At 44.3% G+C, this 17,073-nt stretch overlaps 2 protein-coding genes across 2 annotated transcripts in view; one reads left to right on the top strand and one right to left on the bottom strand.

Moving 5' to 3' along the window:
- Window positions 1-8,617, bottom strand: part of Atl1 (atlastin GTPase 1) — an 81,073-nt gene extending 72,456 nt beyond the window's left edge. The window contains exon 1 of the mRNA XM_059279922.1: window positions 8,162-8,617. The gene's annotated coding sequence lies outside the window, so the exon portion shown is untranslated. The remainder of the gene's footprint in view (window positions 1-8,161) is intronic.
- A 64-nt stretch (window positions 8,618-8,681) lies between these two features.
- The window catches only part of Map4k5 (mitogen-activated protein kinase kinase kinase kinase 5), a 93,901-nt gene continuing 85,509 nt past the window's right edge, over window positions 8,682-17,073 (top strand). Inside the window, exon 1 of the mRNA XM_059279207.1 lies at window positions 8,682-8,897. Coding sequence (XP_059135190.1) covers window positions 8,790-8,897 — 108 coding nt within the window. The 5' untranslated portion in view covers window positions 8,682-8,789. The remainder of the gene's footprint in view (window positions 8,898-17,073) is intronic.

Genomic DNA, 17,073 nt, shown 5'->3' with positions numbered 1-17,073 from the left:
GGTGACTACCATGTGGGTGCTGGAAAACAAACCTGGATCTTCTGAAAGTGCTCTTATCCTCTGATCCATCCCTCTAGCAACCTCTCTGATTTTCAATGAATGCACTAATGTCTTTCAGATCTTTAACAGTGACACTAAACTAATTTCCCAAGTAATAAGGTTTAATTGCTTTACTACTTTACGCCCAGGGGTCACACTGGTCCTACCAGTCCTACAATTTCACATCCCAGGGTTGACATTCACAAGCCTCTTGTGGAGTTTCCTCTGTGCAGTGTGCCCATTCTCACATACATTTTGTAACTTGGAAAGCAACCTCAGCATTTACGGTTGCTTCTTCTAGACCTTTCATGAAAGACATCTGACTTTCTTCAACCTCTACTAAGATCACTGGAATCCTGATGTGTTACACTGAGGCTTCAGGGAATGTCGTTCAGGCTACTATCCTGTAAACTGTGAGAATTTCACATTCCTCAATTCATATTCTCCCTGGTGAAAGGTCACATGTCTCTCTGAAATAACCACAGGAAAGGGACAATCATTGTATGTAACCAGAGGCAACATCCTTCCTCAAAGAAACCTGCCTTCCACCCTTTAATTAAGGGATTCCAGGTTTACGAACTGGCTTACGATCAGAGGTTAGATAATGTTCTGTATCTCTATTACAGTGACCAGTTCCTTTTCTGCTCACCATTTCTGTAACTCTTCTACTCACATATATTAAGTAGCAATTAGGCCCGCCACTGGTTTCACTCATTCCAGAGATCTGAGGATCAAGAGGCCACCACTACAATCCCTTGTGATCCCTTCTTTTTGAGGGTTATCAATAGTAACTGTAATCAGCATGCCTTTGAGAGTTCGTCTTCTGGTCTCTCCAAGGATCTCCCTGTGTTACTATGGCAACATCATCTCCAACCTACTGAGGACAGTCACCAGAGAAGTTGGCAAGCATATCTCTGCTCCCATTCACTCAGTGTCGGTTGGGTAACTTCTATGTGCCCTCCCAGAGGAGCTGTGCACAAAGTATAGCTGTGCAGGACGGCTTATGAGTCTTCTTTCTGTCACTGCGACAAACACATGACAGAAACAACAGAAAACTTAACTCAGAAGTTATGAGCCACAGTCAGCCGGCTCCATAGTGTTGGTTGTGATCTGAGGGAGGGGATCATGGCACAAGAGCCTGCTGAAGCAAAGCTCTTTGCCTCATGGCAGCCAGGAAGGAACGAGAAACAGAGTAGGGAGTTGGGCACAAAAAATACCCTTCAAAGGCATGTTACCAGTGACCTTCTTCTTCCAATGAGGCTCCTAGTTTGCAACACCCTAAAAAGTCCATTCAAATTTTGACACTATCAATGAATCAATCCATCAGCTGAATCAGAGCCTTCACAAACCAATCATCTTCCAGTGACTGGATCTACCAGCTATGAATAAAACCTTACACACCTAACCATTTGGAGGTACATGTCATATCTAAAACAAAGTGCAATACTTCCATCTTTCTAAACCTACAGAGTCCTTCCTTTACAATAGATGAGGGAAATTCTGACACTTCCATATAGATACTGTAAGTCATTGTTGTGGTCTAGATAAAAATGGCCCCCATAGGCCCATATATTTTAACATCTGGTCTGCAGCTGGCGGAACTGTTTGGGAAGGATTAGGAAGTACGGCCCTGTTGGAGAAGGTGTGTCACTAAGGGTAGGCTTTCAGGTTTCCAAAGACAACTGTGATTCCCAGTGACTGCTCTTTCCGCCCGGCTGTCGTGGATCAAGATGCAAGTTCTCAACTGTCCCTTCACTCCACCATCATGAACTCTAATGTTCTGAAACTGTAAGCCAAATTCAACCCTTTCTTTAATCCTTCCTGCCTTGGTCATGGTTTTTGATCATAGCAATAAAAAGTAAGACAGTCTTACTAAGTAGTAGCTTCAACTAACCCATGTGGAAGGGCTTCCAGATGCCCGGTCAACACAGACATCTCAATTCTAGGCAAGTATGTGGCAAGTTTCTGTAACATCTTCAAGTATATGAACTCTTCCATCCAAGACCAGGCTAGACCTTCTCCATCTGGGCTATGCTAAAACTCTAACTCACGTTCAAGAGTTTTATCCTGACTCCTATCTGCTCAAATGCCCCAAGCCCTGGCACAAGGTTCCAGACCATCCCCTCCAGTGCCTTTACCTTAGCCTAACAGACATAGATCTTGGAGTTACTGAGTTTGCAACTCTGGAGCTCTTGCAGTCAGGCCCCAGCCTTGATCCTTAGCCATTGGTGGCTGGCAGTTATAAGAGACAATAGAATTCTTCAAAGCTATCAAAAAAAACAAAAAACAAAAAACCACAACTTTGGAGTGTCTACGTATACTTTAAGTACAGAACTCAAGTCTCTCAGTCTCCACCCTGGGCCCCACACACTGTGTGTGTGTGTGTGTGTGTGTGTGTGTGTGTGTGTGTGTGTGTGTGTGTGTTTTCTCACAGAAGCAGTAAGACCACACTAAATGACATTCCGGTTTTAGGAACCATTATTATCATCACCAGCTGAGTGCTGGGGATTCAGCGCTGATGCCATGCCTTCCGCCGGCTTCCAGCTCACGTCACTACTAATGCCATGTGGGCTACTCCATACTGTGGAACATCACTACTTCACTTTCCTCTGCAGGTTTTATGTAGTTCATCACCAGATATGCAGCACCATAAGAGTGCAATCTCAAGGGTCTTCTTTTCTGAGACTATTTCCAGCTCATATAATTTTATCAATCAGGGTTTGGAGAGGAAAAAAGACATAAAGAGAAGCTAATAAAAGAACTTCTCATCAAAGTAAAGACAGGTTAGGGAAATCAAGAAGTCAGTGTCCCACCTTTGCTGGGTGGATACTTGAACCAGGGACCTGGCTCCATCTTGGTGGCACCTGTGTGTGACATGGAGCACCTCTCCAGTGCCCCTCTCATCCTCCAGTGTCTGCACATACACAACGCAACAGTGGCCACTGATGTCCACCTACCACCCCTAGCAAACAGCTTGGGTATGCTAGCATTTCTTAAATTACAGTATGACACCCCGCTGTGGGGAGAGGGTGCCCTTGCCTTGCTGGGGTTCTTTATTGCTTCATTTGTTTGTTAAAGTCACTTCTTCCAAGCAGCCACCTTCTCTGGGCCCCTGGAGCACAGGAATGTTGAGGGTGGCTGTGCAATCACGACTCCATCCTAATCCCTGAGCCAATGTGTCTGTGAGAGGAGGAATTTCCACAGGGTAATTTAAGGGGAGCTGGGGGCCCTATTGCCCTGTGCTGGGAAGTTTTAAATTACTGACTTTGTATAATCTGTTTGCTAGGGCAGAGGACAGATTCAAGTTCAAAAACTTGATTGAAGTTTGCAGATGTATTTCTGTGACCCTGATGTGAGTGTGGGGGTGGGAGTTGTTTCATGAGATGTCTGGAGGTCTTTTTTATACAGACATTTCAATTAAATTATATGTCTGTGTGTGTGTGTATATATATATATGTATATATATATATAATAAACACATACAAGCACGCACACACACACACACACACACACACACACACACACCACACATATTAAGAAGGCATAGTGAAGGGCTGGTAAAATGGCTCAGTGGTTAAGAGCACGTGCTGACCTTGTAAAGTACCATGGCTCAATTCCCAGCACACAAGTGGTAGTTCACAACTGGCTGTAACTCCAATTCCAGGGATCCAACCCTCTTCTGGCCTTCCTGGGCACCAGGCTTGCACATGGTGTACATACATACATACATGTGTGTGTGTGTGTAAAACATTCATACACATATATACATACACAAACACACACACACAAATAAATAAAAATCTTTTGGGTGGTGGTGGTACATGCCTTTAATCCTAGCACTCAGGAGGCAGAGCCAGGCGGATCTCTGTGAGTTCGAGGCCAGCCTGGTCTACAGAGCGAGATCCACAACAGGCACCAAAACTACACAGAGAAACCCTGACTCAAAAAAAAAAAGAAAAGAAAAGAAAAGAAAAAAAAATCTTTTAAAAAATAGGAAGGCATAGTGATACATCCTGAGATAAAAAGGAAATCTTGCTGGAATCCTGTAAGAAATATAATTGGGCCAGATGTGGTAGTGCATACATTTAAACCCAGCACTAGGGAGGCAGGTCTCTGTGAATCTGAGGCCAGCCTGGTCTACATAATGAGTTTCAGGACAGCCAGAGGTGTGTATGCATGTGTATGGATAGATAGATAGATAGATAGATAGATAGATAGACAGACAGACAGAGAGAGAGAGGGGGGGAGGGGGAGAGGGGGAGAGAGGGAGAGAGAGAGAGAGAGAGAGAGAGAGCGCGAGCGAGTGCACTTGTCTCCAAAGAGGGGGCGGGGTAGCTGTAAGATAGGGCCATAGCCAGGCACCATGGCTTCTTCTGCTCACAATTCTTGTCCATGTGATATAAAGGCAACCTTTGGGTATCCTTCCAAACATTTTACCTGATACAAAGTGAAGATAAGGAACAGCAGGAGATTATTTGTAATTTGTTTTCTTCTCTTAGCTACTGAATTTTCAGACAGAACAATTTGTGAGCCAAATATAGAAGGAAACCCCTTTTCCAATCCCAATATACTCCCCTAAACCACCCCCTGGTTAAAATAGTAGAAACAGCTTCTTAACATGTCCAAACATAATTCCAGTTGCATTATCTGTGAACCACTTTCATATCTTCTGAAAACTTTCATCACAGTGACCAGATCTGAATTGTAAATGAAGTCCATGTTCTAGTGCTAGCCAGGACAAACTATAAGAACCACCCTATACTTTGAAAATATGGTTTTCTCCTTAACAGACTTCTCCTTATAACAAGTAACAGAAAGAATGATTTAATATCAACTATCTAAAAATTCATATCATAATTGTTACAATGTCTTCTGACAACTGATTAATTTGTTAGATTGATATCTAACAACTACAAGGAGCTATTTGTTTAATCATATAAAAATACTGCAGCTGCGCACACCTTTGATCCCAGAACTCGGGAAGTAGAGGCAGCTGGTCCTCTGTGAGTTCCAGGCCAGCCAGGACTACACAGTGAAACCCTGTCTCAAACAGCCGAGGGTGGAGCCAGGAAGGGGTGGGTAGAGATGTTACATTGCTAAAATCTGTATGTTCTAAGACAGTGTAGCCCTGGCTGGCCTGAGCTCACTCTGTAGACCAGGCTGGCTTTGGAACTAACAGAGCTCTGCCTGCCTCTGCCTCCTGAGTGCTGGGGTTAAAGGCGTGCACCACCACATTCAGCTGCCTAATTTTAGCATTTTATTAAGCCAGCTTTGCTTGGATAATAAATTTGAACCTTAGCTACATAAAACGTAAAACATTCCAAGGCCTTGGTTTTTGTTGTCATTTAGTCTTGGCTAAAATTCAAGTTGACTTTAGGATCACCAATCACAAGCAGCACGTTACTGAAGAAGATTAAGAGAGGGAAAACATTACAAACAGACAGTAAACCACCACCGTTTGCTACATGGAACAGAGAAAGAGCTGGAAACATGGAGGCGAGACACTCAGCCTGTACAGGCCCTTGTCTCCACCAGATGGCCTCAGCTTGATCTACATGAAAGACAGAATCGACTCCCACAAGCTGTCCTCCAACCTACACACACACACACACACACACACACACACACACACACACACTGGCATTAGCACTGCGCCCCCCCCCAAAAAAAAATTCTATCAAAAATAAAATTTTTAAAAGCTGGAAAACATTTTCATGTCAAGTATTTTATATATATATATATATATATATATATATTAGTTTTGGATGAGATACTTAAGTCATATTTCATGTTTCTTCTCATTCCATATCTTGTCATTATAAAACTGAGCAATTTGTAGGAGTTCTTTCAATGTTAGCTCCAATGATTTACTGTTATATAACTTTTAACCTTGAAATTATATGCATAATTGTTTAATATACAAACTAAACCTATTCATAGTTTGTTCATAAGTAAATTGAATTTAAATTTCTTTACCAAACAACCTTTATCGCCGATCTTATTAAAATTAACTCAGCTAGCTCTGAAAAAGAAAATCTTTAAAATTCCTTTCGAGTTAGTATAAAGCAAATGTTTTCCTATTTGCATCATCTGTGGTACAAGTAAAATAATGATTATTGCAGACACTGTTTTAACCACCACTCAGGATCTTGGCTTCCCGGGATATCCGCTTCATGGTTGATGGTCGAAGCATATGGATCTGCCATTACTGGCCACATACAACATCTCCACTTGTGACTTCAAACTCTTTATTACCTAATTCATTTTAAATATCGTGTTTCAAAAATAATACACTTAAAGGGTTGTCACAGGGTATTTATTCTTGTCTGAGACTGGTTATTTGGAGTTTCCACTTTGTGTCAGTTTAGGAGAGAAACTTTTCTGAGGCCTTAGCGTCAGGGATGATCAACTTGTTCATCTTTATTTCAAAAACAAACAAAAAAAACCACTATCAAACCTTCTGCTTTTTTTTTTTTTTTTTTTTTGGTTGCATTGTTCTGGTTTCCTGTTTCCCCCCTTTCAAATTTCACGCAGTTTCCCTCTCACTTATTCTTATCTTGTGTAAAAATAAGTATCTTGTGTGAGCCAATCAAACTCTCTATGGGATAACATAGACATAAATAAGGACAAATACATTTCATGCTAGAGAAAGGATCAATGCTCCCCTTTTGACCCTGACCGTGGAGGGCTGCTTTCCCATCACCCTCCAATTTTACACCCTCCAAGTTTACCTGATTATGCTGGGAACAGTCTGGTGGAGGGCCCTCAACCCATGAATGCCCCACAACGGGCCTAGTCTCAGAGTGGGTAAGGGTGGGTTTGACTACATGACCAACATAAATCCATGACAGTAAACAAGTACTAAGATACCAATTGAACATTTGAAGCGATTTTGAGTCATCGAAGCCAAAAGTATGTGCCCACCAAAACAAGTGCCAAGAAGCTTTGAAAGACAGAACTGTTCTTCAGCAATTTTTTTCGAGGCAGCACACACACAGGCTTTGTCCCTGGAGCATGTAAGCCCGGGCTTTACTTATGTTCCCTAAATAAGTGCCCTTTGTGTGTGGAACACAAGAAAATGCATATATTCCCTGTTCTGGTAAGGTGTTAATTTAATTTCTTCATTTACTGACTATAAGAAGCACATTTCTCAAAAACAGAATTGGATTGTGTCTGGAGCCACACACCACCTGAAACTTGTTGTAATTTTCCAGTCATTAAACATACAGTAGCCAATTATCAATCTGGTTTTTCCAATTTTTCTTAAATTTTTATTTAATTTTATGTTTTGCCTGCATGTATGTCTGTACCCCATGTGTGTGCCTGGTGCCTGCAGAGGCCAGAAGAGGGCGTCGGATTCCCCTGACTTACAGTTAAGACAGCTGTGAGTCTGTGTGGGTGCTGGGAATCAACTCCAGTCCTCTCTCTGTAGAGCAGCCGGTGTTTTTAATCACTGGGCCATCTCTTCAGTCCTTATCTGGTTTTTCTGCTGAAAATCTCTGCAGGACTCTAGAAATAACTTTACCAGTCTACCTAAAGATGGTATCTTAATTTCTACCTTCAGAACAAGATTGGAACTCAAACTGCAAAACAGACTGTGAAACATTAACCAAATCACTTCTCTTGATTCCTGTTCAACATTCTGTGTTAATTGTTAAGCATTTCAAAAACCTCTTCCATTTGATGAGCCTCTTTACAAAAAGCTTTACAAACATTTCTCGGGTGTCAAATGCAAAAACCCCATCCTCTTCCAACTACAGATAAGGACACTGAGATGTTGCCAAGTATTCCTTGTCCCAGCTCACCTACTTAGGAAGTGTTGGAGCCAGAACCAGACCTAGAGCCCCAGCTTTGTTTTAGCATTTCCAGAACTCCTGGTCCCATTACAGTTGCAACACTGGGGTGGTGCCCAGAGACCACTGGAACTTGGTAGGAATTGGGGGTTTTCAGAAATGGCTCGGAAAACCCCGGTGGCAGACAGGTTGTGCAGGTAGGTGTGCGGTCCAGCCTCAGAACTGGTACCACGGGGAACAGTCTGTAAAACAGGAAGGTGCAGTCGGGTGTGCCGGCGTTTAGTTAACCCGGCACTCCCCCACCTCCTGCCCGGGCGGCCTCAGTTTACCTTGGCGGCTGTAGAACTAGGAAGGCAGCGCTCCCGCGGCCTGCATCCAAGCCCTCCTCCTCCTCTCGTCCCGCGGGCAGCCGGACGAATCCCGGCCAGGCCTGGGCGGGTCAGAAGCCGCACGAACGCCCCTGGGCGCCCCGCAAGGCGCTGGGAGGCGGAGCGCGACGGCGACGAGGGTGTCGTGCGCTCGGCGGGCCTCAGGGCGGCACTCTGGGCCTGCGGCCTGCGCTCTCGGGCGGGCCGGCTCGATCCACGCCGGCCGCGAACGTGTCTCCCGGTGACGCAGCCGCGGGTGGGGAACGTGGTGCGGCGGCGGCGGCGACTGTGCGCACGGCCGACTTCGAGAGGACGCGGGTCTCCGGCGCGGTGTTCGTCAGGGAACGGGCGGCCCTTCGCGTGCCGACGGCTCGGGGGCCCCGCGGGGCCGGGGAAGGCCCGGAGGCCGCCGGGGTCGCGGCCCGTGACGCCCCCGCGCTCGCTCGCTCGCTCGTTCGCTCGTTCGCTCGCTCGCTCTCGCGGGTGCAGGCGCAGCGGCGCGCCGAGGCTCCATGTTGGGAAGCGCCGCGCGCCCTCGTTAGCGGGATCCGGGCGCCGCGGGCAGAGCCCCGGGCTGGGCGCAGCGAAGATGGAGGCCCCGCTGCGGCCTGCCGCCGACATCCTGAGGCGGAACCCGCAGCACGACTACGAGCTGGTGCAGAGGGTCGGCAGCGGCACCTACGGGGACGTGTACAAGGTGAGGCCCGGGCCCCGGCCTGCGAGCGTGGGGCGTCCCTCCCGGGATGCGCCGGACCACAGCGTCCGGCCAGGAAGCGGCCCGGACCCCGCGGCACCGTTCCGAGCTCCCTGGGTTCCCCACCGCTTCTAATGCTGCCCACGGGCAGGGCTAACCGCACCTTCCGAACCGCGGCTGAGCTTTTTTGTGGGTTTTTTTTTTTTTTTTTTAAAAAGGCGTATTGTTTGGTATTGAAGTTACTCGGAAGGATGTTCTGGTGTCAGCGTGGAAAAAAAAAAATGCTTCGCGGAAGGCGATAGACGGGAGAGAATGTTGCAAATCCAGACACTTGTAGTCTCAGTTATTGTTATGGATGAACTTGACATAAAAAGCACTATGGAACCTGGGTGTAAATTGTGAACTGTAAGCAGTCTGGTTCTGGTGTAAGAACGATAGGTGTGTAAACGTGACGGCCTGTAGGAAGATGTTTTTAGGGACTGGTGAGATGGCTCAGCGGGAAAAGGCGCTTGCTGCCAAGCCTTCCGATCCCAGATCGGTCCTCGGGTTCTCCCGGTGGAAGCAAGTCGTCCCCCACCCCACACTCACACTCACTCACACACACACACACACACACACACACACCCCTAATAAATAAGTAAAATGCAATTGAGTTTAAACAAATTTAAAGATGTTTTTCACCTGGCAGAAGTTTAAGCATTTGTGCCTGGTTGATAATAAGAAAACTTAATGGGTTTTCCTACTCCAGCAATTCCTCTTTTCGGGATTTGTAGCATTCCATAATCCTTAGTAGATAAGAGCTGCTGTCATTTTAGTGCGCTCTTATATTAAGATAAATAATAATTTGTAATTTGCCATTGCAAAAACAACAAAAGCCATGCCGTTGCAAAGCACATCAAATTCTTAAGTCAGCTATGTTCTTGAAGGGTTCAGAAGGAAAAGATTGTCCAAGATTCTCTTACGGCTTTTGTTCTTTGTCCCCAAAGGACAGACTTACTGCAAGCAGTTCCTTATGGGTATTAAGAAAAAGTTTCTTTTTGCAGCAGCTTAATATTTTGACCTATGTATCAGTCTGTTCCAAACAGCAATCTACATACATAGCCCAAATGGCTTGTTTAAGGAGCCATTGCTTGGTTCCACTGAGGTATGTTGACTTGCTCAGGCGGTCCAGTGCAAGGAGAATATCTCTTTTCTCGACTTGTTTCTGAGTAATTTTGTTAATAGTACCTCGGGGTGGCATCAGGATACCACTAGCACTGATTCTGAGGTAAGGGCTCTCTAGCCAGGCTTTTTACCACCATAAAAACAAGCACTTGAGTCCTAACCAGACAGTGTTCTAGATACTGGGCTGCTCCAACAGTGAGCACAGACCCAACACTGGCCTTGAATACCTTTGATGCAAAGCGCATGATTATAATGGACTCTCCTTCCTGATGTAAATTGGAGTAGTTAGTGCATACTCAGTTATCTGGGCGTTTAGGAAACACTTGCTCTTTAAGAAACAGAAACTCCTGTTTGCCTTCTCAGTCCCATCCTAAATCATCTTTGTCTTATGATTCACTGTAAGTTAGACCAGTTCTGTTCATGTAATTATACAATACTCTAAATTCTAGTTCTTGCTTCACACACTGCCCCCCCCACTTCTCCCTACTACAGAAATTTAAAGGGAATATTTTCTCCCAAAGGATCTTGCCAAGACCTCCACGTTTTTCTTTACGGAGTACCAGAGCAGCTCTCTAGAAGGACTGTATTCCTGCCTGTGGAGAGCGAAGTTTGTGTTAAAAGGACAGCTGACTGCCTGCTTCTTCCCCAGCTGCTTCCTGGCCCTGCAGCTCACTTTTACACCGGACAGTCAGAGGCGAAATAACTTCCCACCTCAGCCTCCCACCTTTCCCAGCCAAGCTCACATCATATGTATTCTCCTCACACGCTAGGCCAGCCTTTGGGTCTCAGACGGCCTTTAGACATTCATGTGGCCTTCCTTCTGTTTGGTTTTGTTCTAATTACCCGGGATCACCTCCCTCCCCCATTCTCCACCTGTTACCACTGTTGCTGTCCAGGAAAGCCATACTCCATTCTATAAGCCCCAGCCCCTCCCTGACCTCCAGCCTCACCCACCACTCTCCTCTCCCTTTCTGCTCTGACCACACCGGCTTGCTCCCTGTTCCTTAAACGATAAACATCTTCCCACTTTGGAGTCTTTGTTCTTGCTGCTTCCTCTGCTCAGTATCTTTTCCCAGACAGTAAGTGTCTTGTTTCCTTCCTTTTAGAATACCTGACCATCTCTATACTTACTGCTGGCAGACATAGGGTGTTACTTCTTTTGTCTGTTTTGGTCCAGTGAAATACTTCACAGACACAGGGACTCCCCCACCCCCATTTTGTTGTATCTTAACACCTAGAATTAGGCTGGGCGCAGAGTACATGGTCCCTAAAAGGTTGACAGGGGAAGACAAAGGAATAAATGACTCTAGGTGAGTCTGTCACCGAGTTATCTGAGCACTTAGTTTTGACACCACAACAGTGTGTATACAATTCTCTGTATTCCTGCACTGCTCTTTGTGGTAGCTACATCTCTGTTTTTATTACAAATTTCAATAACTTGTGTTCCCTGGGAAAACATCTCTGAAAAGCTGTTTCATGGCATATTTATTGTCAGTGATCTAAGTCCTGTGGAATTTTGTGAGTTTATACTTATTCCTTCATATGCCTAGAACATGAAACTGTGGAATTTTTTAAGGCAGAGTGATTGTATTTTGATTGTGTATTTTTAAGAAACTGAAAATCCTAGGGAGCTTTAGAAGTGGTTTCCATTCCTGATACAAACTAGTAAAATAATCACTGTGAAAAAATAATGTAGTCCCTTCCACCACTGACTGGTCCTAGGTTCTTTTTCTACCTGAGCTGTATATATTATGAACTAATAACTTAAAAACCTTGAGATTCTTTGTGAATTGTTTTCACACCCTGCAAACACACAGGGTTTGTTGGAACCTCCTGTCTTTCCTAGAACTCCCTAAGAGGTGCACACTCCATCCTAAATGGCTGTTCTCTGCTTGAAAGAAAAGGAATGTAAGATTGAGCTAAATGCAGGAAATCTTTGAGGACAGAGCAGGAAGTGGTGGCTGGGCAAACCCAGAAGAGAAGAAGAATGCGGTGGATGGGATGAAGGACTAAGTCCCAGCGAGGCAGATCCTTTTGTAAAATTTAACACTTGCTAACAGGAAGGGGAACTCTGAAGATAAGTGTCTCCTACCTTCTGTCCACAGATGATTTGGGCACGCTGAGCGGTCGGCGGGTCATTATCATGATTCACAGCCAGCAGCCGGAGCCATTCTACCATTTTGTACCAAAATTGCTTCCAGTTTAGTTTCCAGAGAATTCTAAGATCTTTTCACCTTTTGGAGGATGTAATTTTAGAGTAGGGCACCAAGGTGCCTCTTTTAAACTCTTATTAATTCTCTGATTGATCATCTAAGTGTGACAGGTTTAGTTCCAGGATGACCTGTACAATAGCAAACAGACTGATTCTTGGGAAATTTGTTTAATGATATTAGTGGTAGTAAATTGCCTGGATATAATAATAAATACTGCTAAGAATATAGGGTTTTCCCCCAGGCCTTTTAAGTGTTTTTAAATGAATCTGTTTCTGACTTACATTGTTTTATGATGCCAGCCATGATATAGCATGTGCTTGGAATGACCAACAGTTTTCTTTAAAATTGCTGTTTTTAAAAGGACCCATTGAATGAATCTCTGAGTTTCACATTAGTTATTTCCAATTTTTAAGATTCTTTTGCCATTACAAATGACATAATTTGTATAGAAATCTTTCGTCATATAGTCTTACCATTTCTGTGGGTTCTTCTGGAGTTAGATGTGTTAGAGCTGTGGTAATGAATCCTTCTTTTATTCAAGGCCTCCCTTTCTCTCCCCCAAGCCCACAGTCAGGATTCTGGACTGGCTTTAGGCATTTGAAACCTATGCTAGGATCCATTGTAAAGAAACAGCTTAGTACCTCCCAGCACTGGATAGTGGTAGAGAGTGCCGACCTGTGCTGGGGTCTGGAGATGCAGGTCTGAGGAAGAGAAAGCACGCTATCAGAAGGAGAGTGTCGTTCGTCAGGAAAGGAGACATGGAATAATTGATAAGTGCCATGACAGATATGGAAGAAATACTCAACCCTCTCTTCAGTAGGGATGGGGCAGGGTGGTCAGCTGGGGAAGATTAACAGAAGACTCAGAAACTGGAGTTCTGGGGTTGTTGTTGTTGTTTATGCAGATTGGTTATTAGCTTGACAAGATAGGAAAAGAGATTTCAGATTGTGGGACTACTATGTGCAAGCACCTAGGAACCTAGGGACTGGGGGAAGCCCTGATGAGTCTTGATGGGTATGCATCCTCCCAGCTCCCTTGTATCACGCCTTTCAGAAGAGCTGGTAACGGAGGGCAGAAAAAGACAGGATGGCAGATCTTGTATGCTGCCGAGATGGAATTTGTATCTTTTTCTGTAGTGTGAAGAAGTATTTTAAGAGCAAGTTTTCCTTGGTATAACAGTAGATGATACAGAGTGGTTGGAATGTAGAGAATAATCCAGATGAGAGTTGATATAAGTTTGGATACTGGTATAGGAGACCAAAGAGTGATGGATTTGAGTTCAGATTTATACACTGGTTTTTTAAAAATACACGTGATCTGTAAGAGAAAGAGAAGGTAATTGGTGGCATTTAAGTGTTTTGTTTGTTTGCTTTTGTTTGTCTTGGGTGACAGTTTTGTTACTGTTAACAGGAAATACAAATTTTGTGGGATCTGAATTTTGGGTTTGGGTTTGACCGTCAGACATTGTGTAAGTGAATGTGTCTCTTGGGTAGGAGGAAATGTGGTTCCAGCCCTGGGAGCTCTGAACTGGGGATACAGGTTTAAGAGTCATCTCGGTGCATGTGATGTGTAGTGAGGTCACCCAGGAAGTTTTTAGGAGAGCCAAGGAGACTCTCCTTATCGAGGGTGCAGAAGAAGCAGGGCCCAAGGTCCTTTCCGTAGGAGTCTTGAGACCAGCTCTCGGCCCTCTCCTGCTTTCAGCTGCCCTGATTGTAATGAGGAAACATGGCAGTCTTCCAATTATTACTATTATTATTTTATTAATAATTTTTATTAAATTTGAATAATAATAGGTATTATTATTATTATTATTATTATTATTATTATTATTATTATTGAAACCACATGAAAACAGTGACCTTACATGTACCACTGTATCAGCATGGTGCCAGCACACAGTATCTGCTCAATAAAGAGTTTTTTGTTGGTGGTGGTGGTTTTTGTTTTTTGTTTTTGTTTCTTTTTTTTTGTTTTGGTTTCTTGAGACAAAGTCTCTCTGAGTAGCCTTGGCTGTCCTGGAACTCACTCTATAGACCAGGCTGGCCTTGAACTCAAAGATCTACCTGTCTCTGCCTCCTGAGTGCTGGGACTAGAGTGCTGGGACTAAAGGCATATGCCACCACCACCCACCCTAATAGATAGGTCTGGAAGAAGAGAGCAGTGTAGTCGTCATGGAAAGTCACAGGTTTGTTAAGAATGGAGGTGTGGGGCCGGTAGGATGGCTCAGCGAGTAAAGGCTTCTGCTGCCAAACCTGAGGAGCTGAGTCTGAGCCCAGGACCCACATGGCGGATGGCTCGAGGCAGAGCTCCTCCAGTGAGCGCCAGCCCGTTTTCCCCGAGATGGTTCGAGTGAGACACATTGATTGATGAGGAATGGTGATGGGGAGCTGGGATAGCAAGGGGAAGGGGATGCTTCTACAGGTTTCTATAGGGTCCCTTACAGGACAGACACTGCCCTTGGGCACGTCAAGTGAACACAGTAAGGATTGCCACCTTCATGGAACTGATAGTCTAGCATGCAGGAGAGAGACAATAAGTGTGTGTTATGTTGGAGCCACTAAAGATGAAGAGGAAGAAATAAGTGAACAGGTTAAGGGGATCTGGAATGCCTGGGAGGGATGCAGGAGGCAGGTGGAGGAATCAGTAGCATCATCAGGATCAGCTTCATTGAGACGCTTAGATTTGAGCAAAGCCTTGGAGTGAGGGAGTTAGCCAAGTGCTCATCTGAGTACTCAGGGGTGGGAGATACAGCTCTGTTCTGTTGACTCACCTGAGCCTGGTTCCACAGCTAAATTGTCAGCTCAGGGGCCGGCACTGGAGCTAAGACAAACTATCTTACGACTTTTGGGGAAGAACTACAAGCTATTGTAATTAATATAAATATTTAATGTAGTTAAATAAAGTTCACTAGTTGCATGACCAAATTTTGTGTTACTCTTTGAAGCCTGATTTTGTAGGCAAAGACAGGTCTTAGTCTTTTTTTAGTCCTGCTCTATGGGTATTCTCTAATCCTTACATCTAATAAAGCCTGTCAATATACCTAATGGCCTCAACCCTGAAGTTAAGAGAGAATGGGACATGATTAAAGTGTGTTCTCTTGGTGTCCTGGGTGGCTGACATTGAAGAGAACATTGGTTTTCACATTGGAGTTAGAGGGTAACTCGGAAGTAAGGCTAACAGTAAGAGATGAAGGAATGCACTTCCAAAATCTCATCCTAAATTACATTTTTGTTAAGCAGAGATACCTTATTGAAAGCTTCTAAAATAGAGCTTATATTACATAGTCTGTTACTATGAAAATAAAATATGTTTTGTTGAGATGAAGTGTTATAACTGTTTACTATTTTATAAGTCATCTGGTTAAGATCTTACTTAGTATTTATTTTTATTACAGTGCTGAAATAAGTATGTTTTAAAACTGTCTGAAAAGAAAACATGGTTCCAATGATGGGTGTGAGTCTCTGAACCATAGCTGGGAGCAAATTATTTCAAAACGTCTTTCTGCTTGCCTAGCAATGTGAAAGCTAGGAAAGAAACCTTTCAAGTATTTCAGCATGGAGAGGATAGATGTGAGATGGTCTGGTCATCAGCGTGGGGACACAGATTCTACAACTAGATGTCACCCCAGCCTTGCACAGATCTACGAGTCTACTTCCTTTTTGACACAAGTTAAGCATTTTTATTTTGAGCATTTCCAGTGGTTTTGATGAAGATATGTAGGATGGAATGCAGATTAACTGATTTTTTTCCCCTCAGTTTTGCTTTCAAAAATTAAAAGTTTCACTTCTAAACTTTAAGTTGTGGTTTTGGGCCGAGAACACATGAAAAGGAAGATGAAGCCTGTTAAAAGTGATACTTGTGTTTTCAGGGCTTCCTTAGTGATTTGAGAACTTCCCCAACTCCAGGTAAACCAGAGCAGAGCACTTGCTCTTGGGGCTTTGGACCATTTTCAGTGTTTGTGCATTTTAGAGTACTTTTAGAAGGCTTTTGCTTCCTGATTTTGCAAAGTACTAGTTAAACTGAAGAAAGTGCATGACCTTTGAAAAGGGCAAAAATGCATGGCTAATGTAACTATTTCTCTTGAATATCATTATGTCTCCGGGAGATTTTCAGAAGATGTTTGATGGCTGGGTCTGTCCTCACAGGTGTTTGAGCTCATGAATCATAGTAGCCCCCACCTTCCAACATTTTTTAAAAATAAAATCGGATTACAGTGACTAAGAGTGACTAATGTTTGCATAACCCTCCAGGACATTATTTGTTTCGAGAAGTAATCCTATGAAGTAGGTGGAACAGACGTGTTTTCATCCCCCTGTTTCACTCAAAAAAGAAGCTGGTTTCTGCCCTGGTGGTAGATTGCACACTCTTAGGACTTGAATCTAGATCTCCTAGTCTTGGAGTTTCTGCTTTTCGTCTTTATCCCAGGTTTCCTGGAAGCTGCATCTTTTCATTCATTAGTTAACATTTAAATCCACAGCCCTGCACACACTGCCTGGTACATGATAAGCTCTATACAAATTGTGGTGAAGCTTGGCAGGCTCCCTCACCCGCTGAGAGGTGTAGGGTTTGATGGACTCATGTTTGATGATGCACATAAGCACCAGTTTGTAAAAGCACTTCCTCCTGGGTTTTCTGTGGTCATCTCTCACCCTGATGTTTCCCAGGCTCAGCCCAGGCTCAGCGTTTCTTTGCTTTTCCTAGCGAGCCTGCTGCTATCCGCCAGACAGTAGGAGCAGCACTGCCAGGAAACTGTCCGTTCCCCCACCCCACCCCACCCCACCCCGTGGTTGTCGGAGCCCTTC

This window comes from Peromyscus eremicus, chromosome 14 (genome assembly GCF_949786415.1).
Source record: "Peromyscus eremicus chromosome 14, PerEre_H2_v1, whole genome shotgun sequence".
Classification (NCBI taxonomy): Eukaryota; Metazoa; Chordata; class Mammalia; order Rodentia; family Cricetidae; genus Peromyscus; species Peromyscus eremicus.
This window is presented reverse-complemented; position numbering and strand designations above follow the sequence as displayed.